The 16,399-nt window shown below is 45.6% G+C and overlaps 1 protein-coding gene across 8 annotated transcripts in view; it reads left to right on the top strand.

Moving 5' to 3' along the window:
* The window catches only part of LOC125435696 (protein eva-1 homolog C-like), a 330,938-nt gene that overhangs the window by 12,783 nt on the left and 301,756 nt on the right, over nucleotides 1–16,399 (top strand). For 7 of the 8 annotated variants that reach the window (XR_007244905.1, XM_048502064.1, XM_048502043.1 and 4 more), the window contains exon 2: nucleotides 13,174–13,275. The exons of the other annotated variant lie outside the window; for it this stretch is intronic. Coding sequence is in view for 6 of the 7 variants with exons in the window: in XM_048502064.1 (XP_048358021.1) it covers nucleotides 13,174–13,275 (102 nt within the window). In the remaining variant the exon portion in view is untranslated. The remainder of the gene's footprint in view (nucleotides 1–13,173; nucleotides 13,276–16,399) is intronic. 8 annotated transcript variants of the gene reach the window in all.

Below are 16,399 nucleotides of genomic sequence, written 5' to 3'. Positions count from 1 at the left end.
GACTCCTGACGCGGTGAGTGAAGGCAGCGCTCCACATTACTGTCCAAGCCGCTTACTTGGCCAACCCCAGCTAAACACACCTTGCGATTATAGCCTCGGCCCTTTTGTGGGATTCTGGCTGCTCCCATTGCTTAATGCGTAACCCCAGAGTGGCAGAGGAGCTAGGTCTGGATCAAATTCCCCTGGCTAACTGGCTTCCATACCATTCCCACCCCAAATGGACGGGCAGCCCCTCGAACGAAGGACCGGCCCAGTTAAGTTGCAACACAACCGGTTCTTCCTCCTGTTGCGCACTCATTGGGAGAAAATTGGAAGTTTTATTTTGGCTTCAGTGGACCAAACACTCCATAGTTTTGCGGGCATGCCATATGGTTATTGTTACATGAACCAAAGTTCATTTGGAAAGAACGGATCCTAGAGATTCACTGACCCTCCCCTGCGGTGAACACATGAATTGGGGGAAAAGGCCTTCCAACTTCTCCTGACACACACCCCTCCCTGGCTTGTCACTGCGATTGCTCCCGGATCTTCTGTTGGCATCCCAATCCGGGCATTACCATGATCTGTAGCCATGAGTTTTCAGGAGCAAGAATGCGATCAGTTGCCACCCCCATGAGAGACACTGACTGCAAAATCAAGTTATACAACACAGGGGAGAACTGCCCTTTAAAGGTAGAATCTACCGTGATGAGTCCCAATGAGGAGAAGGAACTTCGTGCCTTTGACAAGAACCTCGCATTCGCGCCATGAGTTCATACGTGGGCGGGCTACCAAAATGCACACGTTTACACGCTGCTCCTCTGCTTTTGTTTGTATTGTCAAAAAGAAAGATGGGTCTTTACGGCTTTGCACAGGATTATCGAGGAGTCTCAAATGCAGTCTCCCTGTCCAATAAATACCCTTTGCCTTTGCGATCACAGGACCTTTTAAGCACTGGAGCAAAGGGCGCATTTTACTACTAAATTGGACTTGAGAGAAGCTTCTACTACAGGGTCCAGAGATCGCACAGAAGGGCTATGGAACACTTTGACTCAGCGTTTAACACTAAAGTTTGGACAGATTTGAATACTTTTGATTAAATGCCATTCGGGTTAAGTGGGCCCCCGGGGCTTTTATGGCCCTTTTATCAACGAGGTTCTCCATGATTTATTGTACCCAAAGGGAGTTGTGGTAGCATACTTAGATGACGCTTTTAAATTTATTCACAAACCATAGAAGAGCATGAAACATTGGTTCTGGAGGGTATTATGAAACGCTTTGCTCACGACAACTCTCTCTTTGCCAAACTATCCAAATGCTGTTTTCACCAGACCTCCATTGACTATTTGGGTTACCGGATTCTCGCCCTCGGAGGGCTTGAAAATGGATCCTGCTAAAAATTGACGCGGTCCTCCAATGGCCTGCCCCCACTCAACCGCAAAGAACTCCAATCTTTTCTTGGTTTTGCCTAATTTCCTTTATCGTGGACTTTATACCCCAATTGGCGCTGAACTGGGACTCTCTCCTCTCACAGACCTTCTCACGCGACTAAGGGTAAGATCCACTGTCCAGCCAAGTTTCCCTCCGGGCCCCCCCTTTCCTGGTCTGAAGAGTGTCAAACAGCAACCTTTCAACTCTCTAAAGTCTCGCGTTTACCACCTAGACCTATCTTAAAGCACCCTTCTGACCCAGATCTCCCGCTTGTGGTTCACGTGGATGCCCCTCGGACAAAGCACTTGGGGCAGCCCTGTTGCAGAAGAAAAAATAAAGATGGTAGGCTGGTTCCGTGGTGCTTATTTTATCTAAGAAATTCTCTGGTGCTGAACTCAACTGGACTGTGGGGGATAAAGAGACTGCAGCCATCAAAGTAGCGCTCTCCACTTTGGCGCCCACTCGGGCTGGAGGGGGGGCTAAACACCCCTTTCCTAGGTTTGGTCGGATCACAAAACCTGGCAGCTCTTTCCACCCCCCTCAAGATGTCCGCAAAACAACTCCAGTTAGGCCGCATTTCTTTTCTCGCTTCTCGTTTACATAGTCCATTTTTCCCCGAAGAAACCAATAAACTGGCTGACGCTGGGCTCTCGCCACTACCAGGGGAGGGGTGGAGCTGCTCATAATGAGACATTCCACGCACTGTTCTCTCTCCCTCTCAGTTGGGGCTGGCTGTCACCCTTGATCTCAAACGCCCACTCCTCCTCTCCACCCCCCCCAATTCCCTAGTCTCGATCTCTCACTTTCTCTGCGGGAACTCTTCGAGGAGGCCCGGGGCTGCACGAAGCCTCAAGCTGAAGAAGAAGAGTGACTCCCAATTGGCGCTTGGAGGGAGATGGAGTTTGGCCGGAGGGGGAATGTTGGTCACTCGCACCCTCCGCGAAGCAGGTTCTGGAAGCCTGCCACGCATGCCCGCTCGGCTGGGACATTTTGGCTTTCTAAAAACTCTGCATTTGGCCCACCGGGGTAAAGTTCATTGGTGGCGCCGCAATGCGCTAAGGACATTGAGGCATATATATAAAGGGCTGCTCGGTTTGTGCAGAAGCCAAAACCATCCCGGGAAAGCCCCATGGGCTGTTGGAAACCTCTCCCGGTGGCCTCCACACCCTTGGGAAGTTCATCTCCATGGATTTTATTACAGATTTGCCCGAAAAGTCATGGCTTAACATCGGGTTTCTTTTTGTGGGTGGTGGTGGACTTATTTTCTGCAAACAAGCCCATTTTATTCCATGTAGCAGCTTCCCATCCCTCAGCATCCTAAGTTGGGTAACGGCTGTTACCATTCCAACATGTTTACCGCCTGCTCACATTCCGCCCCACGTTAAGGTGGTCTCCGACCGCGGCCCCCAATTCATCTCGAAGTTCCTGGAAGGGCGCTTTTGATTGTTGGGGGTCAATGCCTCGGCAGTCGCCGCCCCTACCATCGTTCAAAGTGACGGGTGAGATCGGAGAGAACGAATAACCAGCGAACCTCTAAATGGAAAGCAGTATTTACGCTTGTTACACCAACTACCACCAAGACAATTGGTGCGAAGCTTATTCCCGCTTATGCGGATTGTACGCTTTCTATAACAATGCGGTTCATTAGCAGCAGTACTAAGGAAAACCCCCCTTTGAAATTATTGTGTCTGGTCACTCGCTTCCCGCCGTTGCTGAATCCAACTACCCGCGACAGCTTTGGACCTCCAGAAGTTTCAACAATGGGATTTCGGCCCCCCTAGCCGAGGGGTGGAAATCGGTCCAGACCGCCTTTACAACAGGCTAAGGAGCTCCTAGATACAAAGCTGCAAAGCGGATAACGACACCGCTCGGATTTCCACTCTGCGTGTGGGCGCTTGGGTGTAAAATTTGTCTACTGCCAAAGAAATCTCAGAGATCGCGGCATAAATTTGGTGCCTCTCCAAACTTGGCAAAAGATTCGTTGGGACCTTTTCCAGATTACATTAAAGTGATGCGTAATGATGTCACTGCCCTCGATTGGATTTTGCCTAACTCTCTTTAGTAACATTCATCCTGTCTTCCATTCCAAGCTTGCTCAAAGAAGGCTCCCGCTTCCGACATGTCTGGCACGCACTACTGGAGAGAGAGAGGAGGCCCCCCACCGACTATTATTGATGGCCACAAGCACTACGTAAATTGACGCTTCATCCTGGACTCTCGCTTTAATACGCAAACGCTTTTGCAATATTTAGATCTCTTGGGTGGGATATTCCTCTGGGTATAATCAGTGACGCAGCTTTATTCTGAAAATATCGAGCGCCCCCACCCTTATTTCTGCTTTCCACCGCTTCTTCCAAGCATAAAACCCTGGGGAGGGGTCCTTGCTAAGGGAGGCAGAGTGTAAAGGTTTCTAATGGTTTCCAATGGTGTTGATGGTGGGCAAGGTAACCCTTTTGGCAGGTGCATTCCACAGCTCCGGGCGATGTGGCAACTACGGCCCGATAGCTTCATCGGCGGGAAGACTTTATCTTCTTGCGCTGAGATGAGGACTCCGTTCCCATGGGAAGCAGGAAGGGGGGATGGGGGGAATAGAGTTATAACCTGTGCTTCGGGCGGGAAGTGTCATTCCTGCCACTGCGTGTACTTGAGCTTTCTAAGATGTCTGAATAAACGGTCTTTTTCACCAAAGAGCCTTTTATTTCTGCTTCTATGGAATTCCTTACAGGTCGCTCCCCGCGACCCAGCCACAGCACCTCCGTCTTCGAAGGATTTAACTTCAGTTGGCTCGCTCTCAACCAACCAGCAACAGCCTCTAAACAACGCTGGAGAGCTCCAGGGGCCGAAGACAGGCTGCCCTCCATCGTGAACACGAGCTGGGTGTCATCCGCATATTGGTGGCACCACAGCCTGACACTCCGAACCAAACCTGCCAGGGGGTGCATGTAGATGTTAAAGAGCATCGGGGAGAGGATCGCCCCCTGCGGTACCCCACATACTATGGGGCGGTGCTGGGAGTTTTCTCTCCCCAGTGCTACCTGCAGTCCCCGGTCTCAGAGGAATGAGGTCAGCCAACTCATAATCTGGTTACTCTGTGCAAACAGCCCCCACCTCTTGTTTCCTGCTGTCAACTGAAACCGCAGCAGGAAAAATTTGGTTTTTTAAAATGGTAGTTGGACTGATGGTGTGATTTCAATTCTGGGAACACTTGAAAAGGATGTCAGTCCTCTCTGGGAATCACTGAAAATCCTGTGGAAGTGATGTCATGCTGATGGTCATCTCCTATTTCTCCTCCCCCTCCCAGTCTCCTGCTAGTTGATAGTTGATAATAAAGGTAATGAAATGAAAAAAAGATAGCCCAGGCCTATGCTGCTTGCCAGAGATCAAGTAGCAGTGGTATTCAAGGCAAATGATGATTGTCTTACCCATAAAAATTCTAGTCAGAGGTTAGGAACCAGTGGAGAGTTCTCAGAGAAATGGCTTTGTTAGTGCCCCGGAGCCAGTTTGGTGTAACGGTTAAGAGCAGGTGGACTCTGATCTGCAGAACCAGGTTGGATTCCCCACTCCTCCACATGAGCAGCTGACTCTCATCTGGTGAACTGGATTTCCCCCCATACTCTTCCACATGAAGCCTGCTGGGTTACCGTGGACTAGTGAAGAAAAATTACTCTGCTCAAAAAAAAAACAGCAATAAAACCATAAACTGTAATAGAAATGATTAAAAGTACTTTATCCGATAGGCCAAATATCAACGATGGAAACAATACTGCAATGCATGAATAACACTAATAGACAAAAAAGGGATCCCAGAATATGCACAAAAGATAATGTGTCTCTGTATAAATAATGTTCCTTCAGTGAAATCCTTGCAATACAGTTGGAAGCAGTAAGCAGACCTCCAGTAATCAAATCAACTGAAATGAAATGGATGCTTGTCCTTCATCAAAACACTGGAATATTCAAATCAGTCGACTTCTTGTCGCTCTGATGATGGAGGCTTGAAGTGCTCCAGTTGCCAGATTTCACCTGGATAAACTGGCCATGCAGAAGCATGAATGAATATCAAAAGTTGGAAGTATTCCTGTTGCCAGATGTACAGCTGGATGCTGTGTCAAGAGATAAGCTGGCCACATGTAGACATCAAATAGATATCAGTAGTATTAACCCGGGTAAGTTAAACTGTTTCGATCTTAGTCTTCTTCAGCCACAACAATTCTGCAGAGACCACATTACAATAAGAATACATAATGCATAAACATTTAATAAACTAAATAAATTCACATAATTCATATACAGAAGGTATCAAGGCAGCATCTAGCCCAAAAGTATAACTTCAGAAGATGAAGCATCAACATTCTCAAGCCAGTTGCACCTCAGCGTAATGGATGAAGCATCCCCAATAATTTGCAGAGAAAGAAATAGCCATGGCTGCTTGCCAATATTGTTTCAGCCAAAAATGGACAGAACTTAAAGAGACAACAGGATTGGAGAATTAAAGAAACATGGTAGTACAAAGTGATATTGATCACAAATAACAACTCAAATCCAAATACTGTTTGAGAAGTTCTAAATATCCACTTAGCCTCTTCTCTAAACAGAATTTGGGGGCACATTTTCCAGAATGTGCTTGGAATGATGTTTATACAGCACCAAAAACCTCAGGTCTCGGTCTTTGTATGATTTTTATGCATATAATGTTGAACTAAAGGTTTATCAACATTTTAAAATCTGATGTTGGACGAATGTTCCAAAATCCTCTGTTTTACTGGTCTATGAGTGAACCCAACACCAGGCACATGAGATTAAATACACACAGTCCTTGGTATTACAGTTGGAAAAATGATTAATAATGTATCTGAGTTTAATAAAAGGATGGACAAGTTCTTGAGTAGAAATGGCTAAATCACATGCCATGCAATTTCCACAAACGTAATGTCCTTTAACTACAGGTAAAAAATGCATCCTAACAGGCTCAATATCAGTCCTGACCAGACTGTTTCAAATTTTGTTTTTCTAAAACCAACCCTAGGGAGTAGGCTACAGCTTGGAAGTGATCTGGCTATATGTCAATGATGATCAGTGATCCTCCGAATAGTATGAGATCCTAGTGTGTAACCCAGGGCACACTCTAATATCTTCTCTCTCTTAGATGGAGATCTTTCCTGCAAAAGATCCTGTCTAGCGATGGAACTGTACCTTTTTCCAAGCTGACTCCAATATGTAGTTAGGGTAACCTCTGCTCTTAAAGTGCTGTAGTAAGTACCTCAGCTTGCCTTTTGAAGTCAGGGTCCTGAGAGGAATTTCTTTTCAGGCGAATCAGCTGACTATATGGAAGTCTATTTTTTAAGGACTGTGGGTGATAAAATCTAAAATGTAACCCAGAAGCCCAATCTATAGGTTTGTGAAAAGGTCTAAAACCTAATTTTCTATCTGGTGTGAAGTAAATGACTCTATCTAAAAAAAGAAATTTCAGTGGGATGAAACTTGAATGTGAACCTAATAGAAGGATGGATCATGTTAAGCCATTCTGTTAGTTCTGGAAGAATGGAAGCATCAGATAGACTAAGTAAGATGTCACCTATATAACGCCGGTATAGTAGAAAATATGCCCCCAAATTATTATGTATTGAACTGTAAACATGAACAAATAGGTGCTTGATGGAGCAATACGGGGGAGGGCAGTATAAAAGTGGAATTAAAATAATAATAATAATAATAATAATAATAATAATAATAATAATAATAATAATAATAATAATAATACCACAGCCCATTCCCCGCCCTTTATTTGCATGTTATAAGATTTCTAAAATCTGAAATAACGCTTTGTCCACGCTGATGTCAGTGAGTGCCATAACAAAATCAGTGGATGGAAACTGATCCAACATTGCAACAAATACTTCCAGAGCTACCTCCCTGGCCTCATCCTGTGGAGTGCTGGTATACAAGGACATTACATCTAATGTCACTAAACAGGAACCTTCAGGAAAAATAGTTCCTTCCAATTTCATAAGGTCCTTGGTGTCCTTAACATAGGAGTGTAAGATTTTTACCTGGTCTTGCAGGAAGGAATCTATATAAACAAAGGGGTTCAAATACTGAGGATCTGCCAGATACTATAAGTCTCCCTAGAGGAGGGAAAGTTCCCTTATGAATCTTAGAGAGAGCATAAAAAATGGGGACTTTGGGGGAATCATGAATGAGAAATTTGCCTAAATTGTCATTGATTTCTCCCAGAGAAACAGCCCCATAAACAACTGTTTTGATAATATTTAAAATATGATTAGTGGGATCATTGTCTATGCATTGATAGAATTCTGAATTTTCCAGTTGCCTTTGGATGTAAGGATGTAATCATCTCTGTTCATAATCACAACTGCGCCCTTTACTGGCTGGTTTTATAATAATATCCTGATTATTTTGGAGGCTGGACATTGCAGCTTTTTGCCTGGAGGAAAAATGATGAAAAATATGTTGATTGAAATGTTTCAACATCTCTAAGGGTCACTTTTTCAAAAACAGTTGTTGCAGGATCAGAAAGTGGAGGAAGGAAGATAGAAAATGAGGGCAGAATTTAAGGATTTCTCTTGAGGGATCATCACCAAAAAATGCACGTAATTTCAGTTGTCTAAAGAGGTGAAAAAGATCTATTGTTCTGAAAGAATTATAATTAGAAGTTGGAACAAATCCCAAACTCAAATTAATGACGTCCAATTCATCTGGTGCAGGAGTAGAAGATGATAAAATAACTACTATGTTAATCTCGTTTGAATTTCTTGGTTTCAATTCAGTTAGTTTTAATTGGAATGATTTAAGGTTGTCCTCTATTTCTTTAAATCTTTTCGCAGCTACCTCAGTCACAGCTATATTTATTTATTTATTAGTCAAATTTGGTACACTGCCCACCCCCAAAGGGCTCTGGGCGGTATACAAGCTATATAATAAAACATTACAATTTAAAACCCAATATAAATAGCATAAAGCCATAAACAACAACAATCTATTGATAGCAGTATACATATCAGATGGCAATGATCACATATCACATTTACAAGTTGCGAGGGCTGGCCCCACTGGTGTGCACATATCAAGCTGGGATGCAGGGATGGCATCCGATTTCAGTGGCTATCATCCCACAAAGGCCCAGTTGAATCATTCCGTTTTACAGGCCCTGAGGAACTGCTCAAGATTCTGCAAGGCTCTGACGGACGGTGGCAAAGAGTTCCACCAGGCGGGGGCCAAGGCGCTAAAGGCAATGGTGGGATCCCAAAATTTTAGTAACAGGTTCCCATGGTGGTGGGATTCAAACTGTGGCGTAGCGCCAATGGGGCTGGGCGTGGCTGGATGGGGGCGTGGCCAGGCATTCCAGGGGCGAGACATTCCTGGGCGGGGCTGTAGCAAGGACGCAGCCGCTGCGCCGGTCCTTGGGTGGGAAACGAATGCACACAAACGCAGGCTGCCACGCACGCCGGTGCACCTCCTGCTAGACTGCTTCAAGTTCTGCGCACTACTGCTGAGAGGAGGGGCGTAACTGAGGCAAAATTCATGTGGCAAAATCACCAATTAGTAACCCCCTCTCGGCACACACAAATAATTAGTAACCTACTCTCGGGAACCTGTGAGAACCTGCTGGATCCCACCTCTGACTAAAGGCCCTGGCCCCAGGTGGAGGCCAGCCGCATCACAGATGGGCCAGAACCGCCAGTAGATTGGCCTCTGCAGTGCGCAGAGGCCAAGTGGGGACATATGGGGAGAGATGGTCCCTGAGGTAGGAGTCTTCTGCAATACTAATATCATTCTCTAATTTTGTTTCCTCCTCTGTAGACATTTCTATAATTAGCAACATCAAATCCAAAGAACATTTATTAAGTACATTTGCCTGTTTAATTCTAAATGGCTCATTTTCTGCAAAACGTGTAGGAGGTTTTACCTTGCGTAATCCTCTAGGAATTCTACTAAGTTGATAATACTCGCAAAGAGATGTGGCATGATAATGCATTTTTAACTGCCTCTTTTAAAAATAGAACAGTTGACCAGTCTCCCTCTACATAAGAAGGAATATCCCTGGTATCTCCCTTGACTTTAGCTACTATTCTAGTGCTGTCCTCTTCACTAAATGATAAGCTTTTATGCCTTGCTGTCATCACGGTGAGTACACAGTGTACCTAAGTATAAAGAATGAGCCAGAAACAGTATGGATATATGATGAAAAATTACTCTGCCTGGCTCAAAAGAACAGCAATAAAACCATAAACTTTAATAGAAAAGTATTGTCGAAAGCTTTCATGGCCAGATTCAACTGGTTGTTGTGGGTTTTCTGGGCTGCATGGCCGGGGTCTGGTAGATCTTGTTCCTAACATTTCACCTGCATCTGTGGCTGGCATCTTCAGAGGTGTACACACTATGTCCAGCGAGTAGGGAATGTTTTTAGTGGGGTATATATTGTCCATGTCCCAGGGTGGGGAACCAGTAAGTGTTTGAGATGTCTCCGGATGTAATGTAACAGACTTCTCTCTGTGATACACCTCTGAAGATGCCAGCCACAGATGCAGGTGAAACGTTAGGAACAAGATCCACCAGACCACGGCCACAAAGCCTGGAAAACCCACAATTTAATAGAAATGATTAATAGAAATGATTAAAAGCACAATATCCCATAGCCCAAATGTAAACTGGCCATGCAGGTGTCTTTTGTGGGGGGGGGGGGAAGGAAAGAAATTTGTACGGCCCTTTGAGACTCCTTGCAGGAGAGAAAGGTATAACATCCGAACTCTTCTTTTTCTTCTGGTTTCTTCAGAGGTGGTGGCAGCTATTTCCACTTTCTGGAGCAGTTGGGGAAGAGTCTGGCTAGAAAGAAGGCTCTGTGCTGATTTGGAGTGGAGGTGAGACTCAGCAAAAAATTTAATTAGGGGAACCTCCCTTCATGATAGCATACCGTAAGAGTGCCTGAATTACAGTTAAAGAAAATACCAAGCTAGAATACATCTATCCTAAACGATAAAACACTAAGGATTTGAATGTTGGGACGACGAACCCTCCAGCAATGAGGGAGCAGTTCGCCATCCTGACATTCGATTCCCCCAGCCTGCAGAGCAGCTCTGTGGGCCCGCAGAAGCCCCCCCCCAAGCAGCCAAGTCAGGTGATGGAGCAGCTACTCCGCTGCCCGGCAACCTCCTCCCACCCCAACCATCCACATTCTACCCCCCACCCCAATACCCATTTTGCCACCCTCCCCCCACCCCTAGCCGTACTTTCCAACACTCCCCCACCCCTAGCCACGTCTTCCCACCCTCCCCACCCTAATGCTGACCTTCCAACCGTCCCCCACCCAAGCCTTACCTTTATATCTTACTGGAGACCCCTGGCCCCTCAACTTACTGGAGACCCCTGGCCCCTCAATGATGCAACTGGCCTCCACTAGGGCCAGGGCCTTCATGGCTCTGGCCCCTGCCTGGTGGAACACTCTTCCTCTAGCTGTCCGGGCCCTGCGGGACCTGGGCGATTTCCGCAGGGCCTGCAAGACTGAGTTGTTCCACCGGGCTTTTGGAGAAACCAGCCTCTGAGTGTGCCCCCTCCCCTATATCATCGGGACCCGTTACTGGGATATATGGGTCCTTAATACTACCTGGACCCGCTACCTCTCGTGCCCCCTCCTAGGAGGATTAGGTTTTAGGTGGGAGGCCATCTTAGGACAACCGTTGGTTTACTGTATTTCTGAAAGTATTATATGATGTTTTTATCTGTGATTTTATGTTGTACACCACCCAGAGCTCTTCGGGGATGGGGTGGTATATTAAAATAAATAAATAAATATCCTCCCCCACCCTGCCTCACCTTGCCACCCTCCCCCACTAGAACCCAGTGGCATACTGCCCATAGGGACATGGGGTCACCCACATCCCTGGGTGCATGCCTTTTGGTCACATGGGGGGGGGTGCTGGGTGCCAGCCAGGTCCCTGTCCTTGTAAGTATGCTCTGGACTGAGCATATGCCACATGACTTAGTGCATCATGTTTAAAAGGTCATGCTTTGTCCAGCTCTTTGTTTTCAGGCTTCCGTAGTCCAAACCCGATGATGATGACGATGATGATGATGATTAACTTAAATTTATTAGACCGCCCACCCCCGAAGGGCTCTGGGCAGTGTACAACAAGAAACAACAAAAACAATACATAATAAATTTCAAAATCCTAAAACCCTTAAAACACAGCATAGCAGCAACATCATAAAACCCACACTAATTATTATTGATGGCGTCCGAACGTAATTTACAATTTACCAGTGTTGCTACTTTTTAATGGCTGAAAAGCGAGAAGCTTGCTGCCAATAGCCGCCCTGACAGACGCAGTCTAACTGTCTTAAGACAAGGAGAAAAATTCACTCTGCCTCCACCACAGTATACCTAGTTTAGGTTTTGTTTTCAGCATCCTGATCTAGATGGCCAACTCAACCCCATCAGATCCTGGAGCCTAAGCAGGGTTGGCAGACCCCTACAGAAGACCAGGGTGGCTATGCAGAGGCAGGCTACGGCAAACCACCTCTGCTCACCCCTGTCGGCTGAATGTCCCAGCCTCATAACTGTACTTGACTTACATTGCGTGGTCCGCCTTGAGTCTTGGAGAGAAAGACAGACTATATGTGGGTTAACCATAGCAATGTGTGTGTGTTAATGTCATGATCAGCCCATGTCTGGTTTGAGCCTGCTATGTCTCCTGCCCGGGATGTGGGATCCTCTCTCTCTCCTCATCCCCACTTTATTACTGTGGTTGTACTTTCTCACTCTCTGGACCTTCTGTTCCCAGGCAAGGCCTTGTCGGCTCATTAGACCCCTGCTGTTGTAGTTCTTGCAGTAGTGTGAAATGTAGGTTGTTTTGACCCTGGGAGAGGCTGCGTCGTCTCTGGATCACGGGACTGGAGGGGTCCCACACACCCCTTGGGAATGGGTAGTAAGGGTGGCGTTGTGTGACATGGGACATGACGTGGGGGATAATGGAGGGAGCTTTGCTGCTTATGCTTTAGTTTTGGCAATAGAAATCTAAATGCTTACTCTTGATGCTGTTTCATGGTAAACAAAAATCATCTGAACACAGAGTCCTGTTATCAAACAGTCCAGAGACACGACAGTTAAGTGCTGACAAGTTGCTTCCAACTTATAGTGACCCTACGAGTGAGTGACCTCCAAAAGTTCTTCTCGTTAACAGCCTTGCCCAGAACGTGCAAACTGGGGGCCGAGGGGGCTTCCTTCACAGAGTCAGCCCGTCTCATGTTGGCTCTTCCTTCTTTTCCTGCTGCCTTCACTTTCCCCTTCAACTTCTCTTAGCATTATTGCCTTTTCTAGTGACTCTTCTTGTCATGTGATGCTAGCCTTAGCTTAGCAATTTTAGCTTCTAGGGAGAGTTTTCATGCTGGGAAGTGGAAAGATTTTTTTAGGAAAGTAGGAGCTCAAACTGAGCCAAGAGGGGGCCGATTTTGTTGACATATAAAGCAACACATTTCTCTTTGCTTGCTAGAGAGCTGTTCCCCCTTTCAGGATAAAGATGAGAGTGTGGTCCTGCATTGGGAACAGGCAGTGACAGGAGGCTGCTTCCGCCAGAGGAAATAGTGCCAAATATAAATGAGCATTAAAGAATCATTCCAATGTGCAGCTTTCCTTAAACATATCTTGGTACTATTTCACTTGGTAGTTTTTTTTAACAGCATTTTTACTGCCTTAAACAAGCATTGGGGAAACTTGCCTCTTTTCACATGGAGCCATTCCCCTCTCAGAGAAAATGGACGACGGAGCAGCAGCAGAAGGAATGTCGAAGAAGATGGCCAAGGGGACAGGAGCCGGCAATTCAAATCCAGCCCCACAGTTATTGTCTGAAGGTGGGAATGCTCTCTTTCTGAGAACAAAGAACTTTGTGAATAAAAGAGATATCATTTCTTTTTACATTAATGAATGAACTTTTTTTAAAAAATAAACCTGTTCCTGTTTTGAACAGGAACGTGTTGTTATTTCTAAAATATATTTATATACCACCTTCTCCCCGGTGAGGAACCAAAGTGGCTCACATCATTCTCTTCTTCTCCAGTGTAGCCGCACAACAATCCTGTGGGTTAGGCTACGGTGAGAAAGTGTTACATTGCCTGTGAATGCACTGCGCCCATTGAAACCACTGTATGAGTGTTCCCTGCAGCCTGTTTCTGAGAGAAGGAATGTCACCTGTGGTCTCCCCTCCTCCAGTGTATCCTCACAACAACCCTGTGGGTTAGGCTAGGGTGAGAGTGTGTAACTGGCCCAAGGTCACCCAGTCTAAATATTTGCAAGAATACAGTCCAATGCATCACACAAGCCTTTCTACATTTATCTGTTCCAAACAACAGCATGTAGGAATCGCAGGTGGGCAGGTCTATCCAATGCGTCTTAATGGGAGGTAGACCAACCCTCTGAGCAACTGCAATTCTTTTATATATCCTTAGCATTCAGCTAAGAAGTGCCAGGAAGAAGCGGCAGATTGATCTACAGTCAAACTCTCATCTTTGTCCTGAACAGGGTATATCAGTGAAACCAAAACTTGGATTTTTTCTGCATGGGTGGTTTGCAATGTATCTTGTCACCAAATACTAATTTGTTTTTTTTTAATCCACACATTTTCCTCTGTTTTGTTCCAGAAATATTTTCCTTTCATTTTTCCTCTGTTGTTTTCCCAAGTATTTTTATTGTGAGTTTTTTTCCAATCAATTTCCAAGCCAGCTTCCCTTGAGTGTGCAATCATGTTGAAACAGTCTTTAATTTTCTGCCCCACCAAACACCTAGCCTTTATCCACACACAGTATAGTTGCCCACTCTTCCTTTCAGTCACTTTCTCCTCCTCTTCTTTTGTTTTCAAAAGGAAATGTTTGTATTTCTCTGTTTATCATATTGATCTAGCAATGTAACATTGAGGCTGAGATACAAGCTGGCAGGGTTGATTGGAGCAGCTCTGTCAATTTCATATTGAATTACCAGTGTAATGTTAGGGCAGAGAGCGATTTTGAAGTTGGAGGCGACTGGGAAGAGTTCTAGCAGTAATCGCTGCTTGTAATTGGTGACTGCCGCAGCTATGGTTCCGTGTTACTGCAGATCAAATTTGACAGGAAAACGTTCTCTCTATTGGCTCCTGCTCCAGGACATGTTTTGGCTTCCAGTTCAGGATGGCAATTCTCAATAGCAGAAATGGAGGCTGAGACACTTTTTGAATGCTTGTTTGAAATGTAGCTGCACAGTAACGCTCAGGGGCGTACCGGGCGAAAATGGTGCCTGGGGCATGACTGCTCCCCGGGCCCCCACCCCGGCTCCCCACCCCTCCCTTTTGGCAGCCAGCAGCAAGGCTGGGGACGGGCAGGAGCCTGGGGAGGGCAGCAGCCAGCCTGCGACTCTGGCAGGCAGCTTGGCCGGCAAGCAGTGCCCTGGCATGGAGGGAGCTGCTGGGCACCGGCCAGGTCACCACGTCACAGGAGAGCCGGGTGGAAGGACCTGCCCAGCGCCCCTCCCACGTGACCAAATGTCCCCTTGGGTGGCACGCCCCTGGTAAGACTTCAGCAAAAGGAAACGGGGGGAGGGTTTTTCTTCTGCATCATGAATGGCATCCCACCATCACCAGGAATGATTCGTTTTCAGCAGTAGTATGTGGAAAAGGAGAAAAAACCTCCCAAAAAACCGTGTGTGTGTGTGTGTGTGTGTGTGTGTGTGTGTGTGTGTGTGTGTGTGTGTGTGTGTGTGTGTGTGTGTAAAGGTGTGTAGAATGATTTTACAAAAAAATTTTTCCAAGACACAAGGTCTGATCACTGGGAAAATCCTGGGTAAGCTGCGCATGTGGAAAAGACCACTGATAACGTTTGGTTTAAAAATGCATTTACTCAAATGTCAGCCAAGGTACATCAGTCAGAGCCCATGTCACAGAGACCCTGTGGGGAACTAATGACGCTTAGGAGTTTTGTGATCTTAGCAGGTGGAATTCACTATTTTCAGGCACCCTCCCCTCCCCTGGCTTGACTTGGTTTAAAATGTAAGCCCCCTTTGTTACCTGCCTGCAAATTAGGCTGCTGTGTTTGTTTGGCTTAAGAGCTGAGGGGTGAGGGACCTCGGCCTAGATTGCATTTCATCATTTCCTAATAAAAGCAGTTAGTCTGACAAGCCCATTCACCAAATTATCACCAGCATCTATATGCTAACAGCTGCTGAATGAAGCTGGAACGGACTTCGATAGACAGGGCAGAAATGTGAATGGGTTCAATGTTGTCAGGGGGAAGACGTCCTTTGTTCAAATGTGCCAAAAGCTTGTGGGAAGTAAAAAGGGAATATTTGTCAGTTTGTCCAGGTTAGAACACCCTTCCCCCCCCCGCTTCTCCCTTTTCTTTCCCCCCAGCTCTGAAAAACAGCTGAAGGGTGAATTACCATGTAGCGATTAAAGAATCACTTTTCGTTCTGATTTTACACTTAATTTGAAATGTCACTGTTAACATATAAAATCATTTTTGACTTAGAAAGTTTAAATGGATACATATTGTTCCCTCTGTCATTTTGTATATTAAAAATCTGTTCTGCAGAAAATATATAATAGGAAATTGTGCAGAATCGTCTCTGACCTTTTATGTCCAGTTTAACTTTGATCTGCTGCTAAGCACCGTTCCTGGGCTTTAGTGTATTGGGAAGGTAACACTGTACAATGTGTAATATGTAATGTGGGGAATAGCAGAAATTAATGCAGAGTTTGGGCACAGAATTCAGTATCCTGAATGATTTAGTGCCCTGCAGAACTCTTTGAATATATTTCACATCTAGGAGAGACAAAACAAGCAAATATATGAAAATGTGTTTAATTTGCACAATTGCTGGAAGCAATCAAATCCAGTTTTTCTTGGCCAGCTCTTGGGTTACTTTTGGCACAGATGTTTTATTGCACTGTGTTCTTCTAAAAAGAATAGACAGCGTTGCTTGTAAGTCAGCATGTTCATTTGTGTTGTCTGC

This window comes from Sphaerodactylus townsendi, linkage group LG01 (assembly GCF_021028975.2).
Source record: "Sphaerodactylus townsendi isolate TG3544 linkage group LG01, MPM_Stown_v2.3, whole genome shotgun sequence".
In the NCBI taxonomy this organism is placed as follows: domain Eukaryota; kingdom Metazoa; phylum Chordata; class Lepidosauria; order Squamata; family Sphaerodactylidae; genus Sphaerodactylus; species Sphaerodactylus townsendi.
This window is presented reverse-complemented; position numbering and strand designations above follow the sequence as displayed.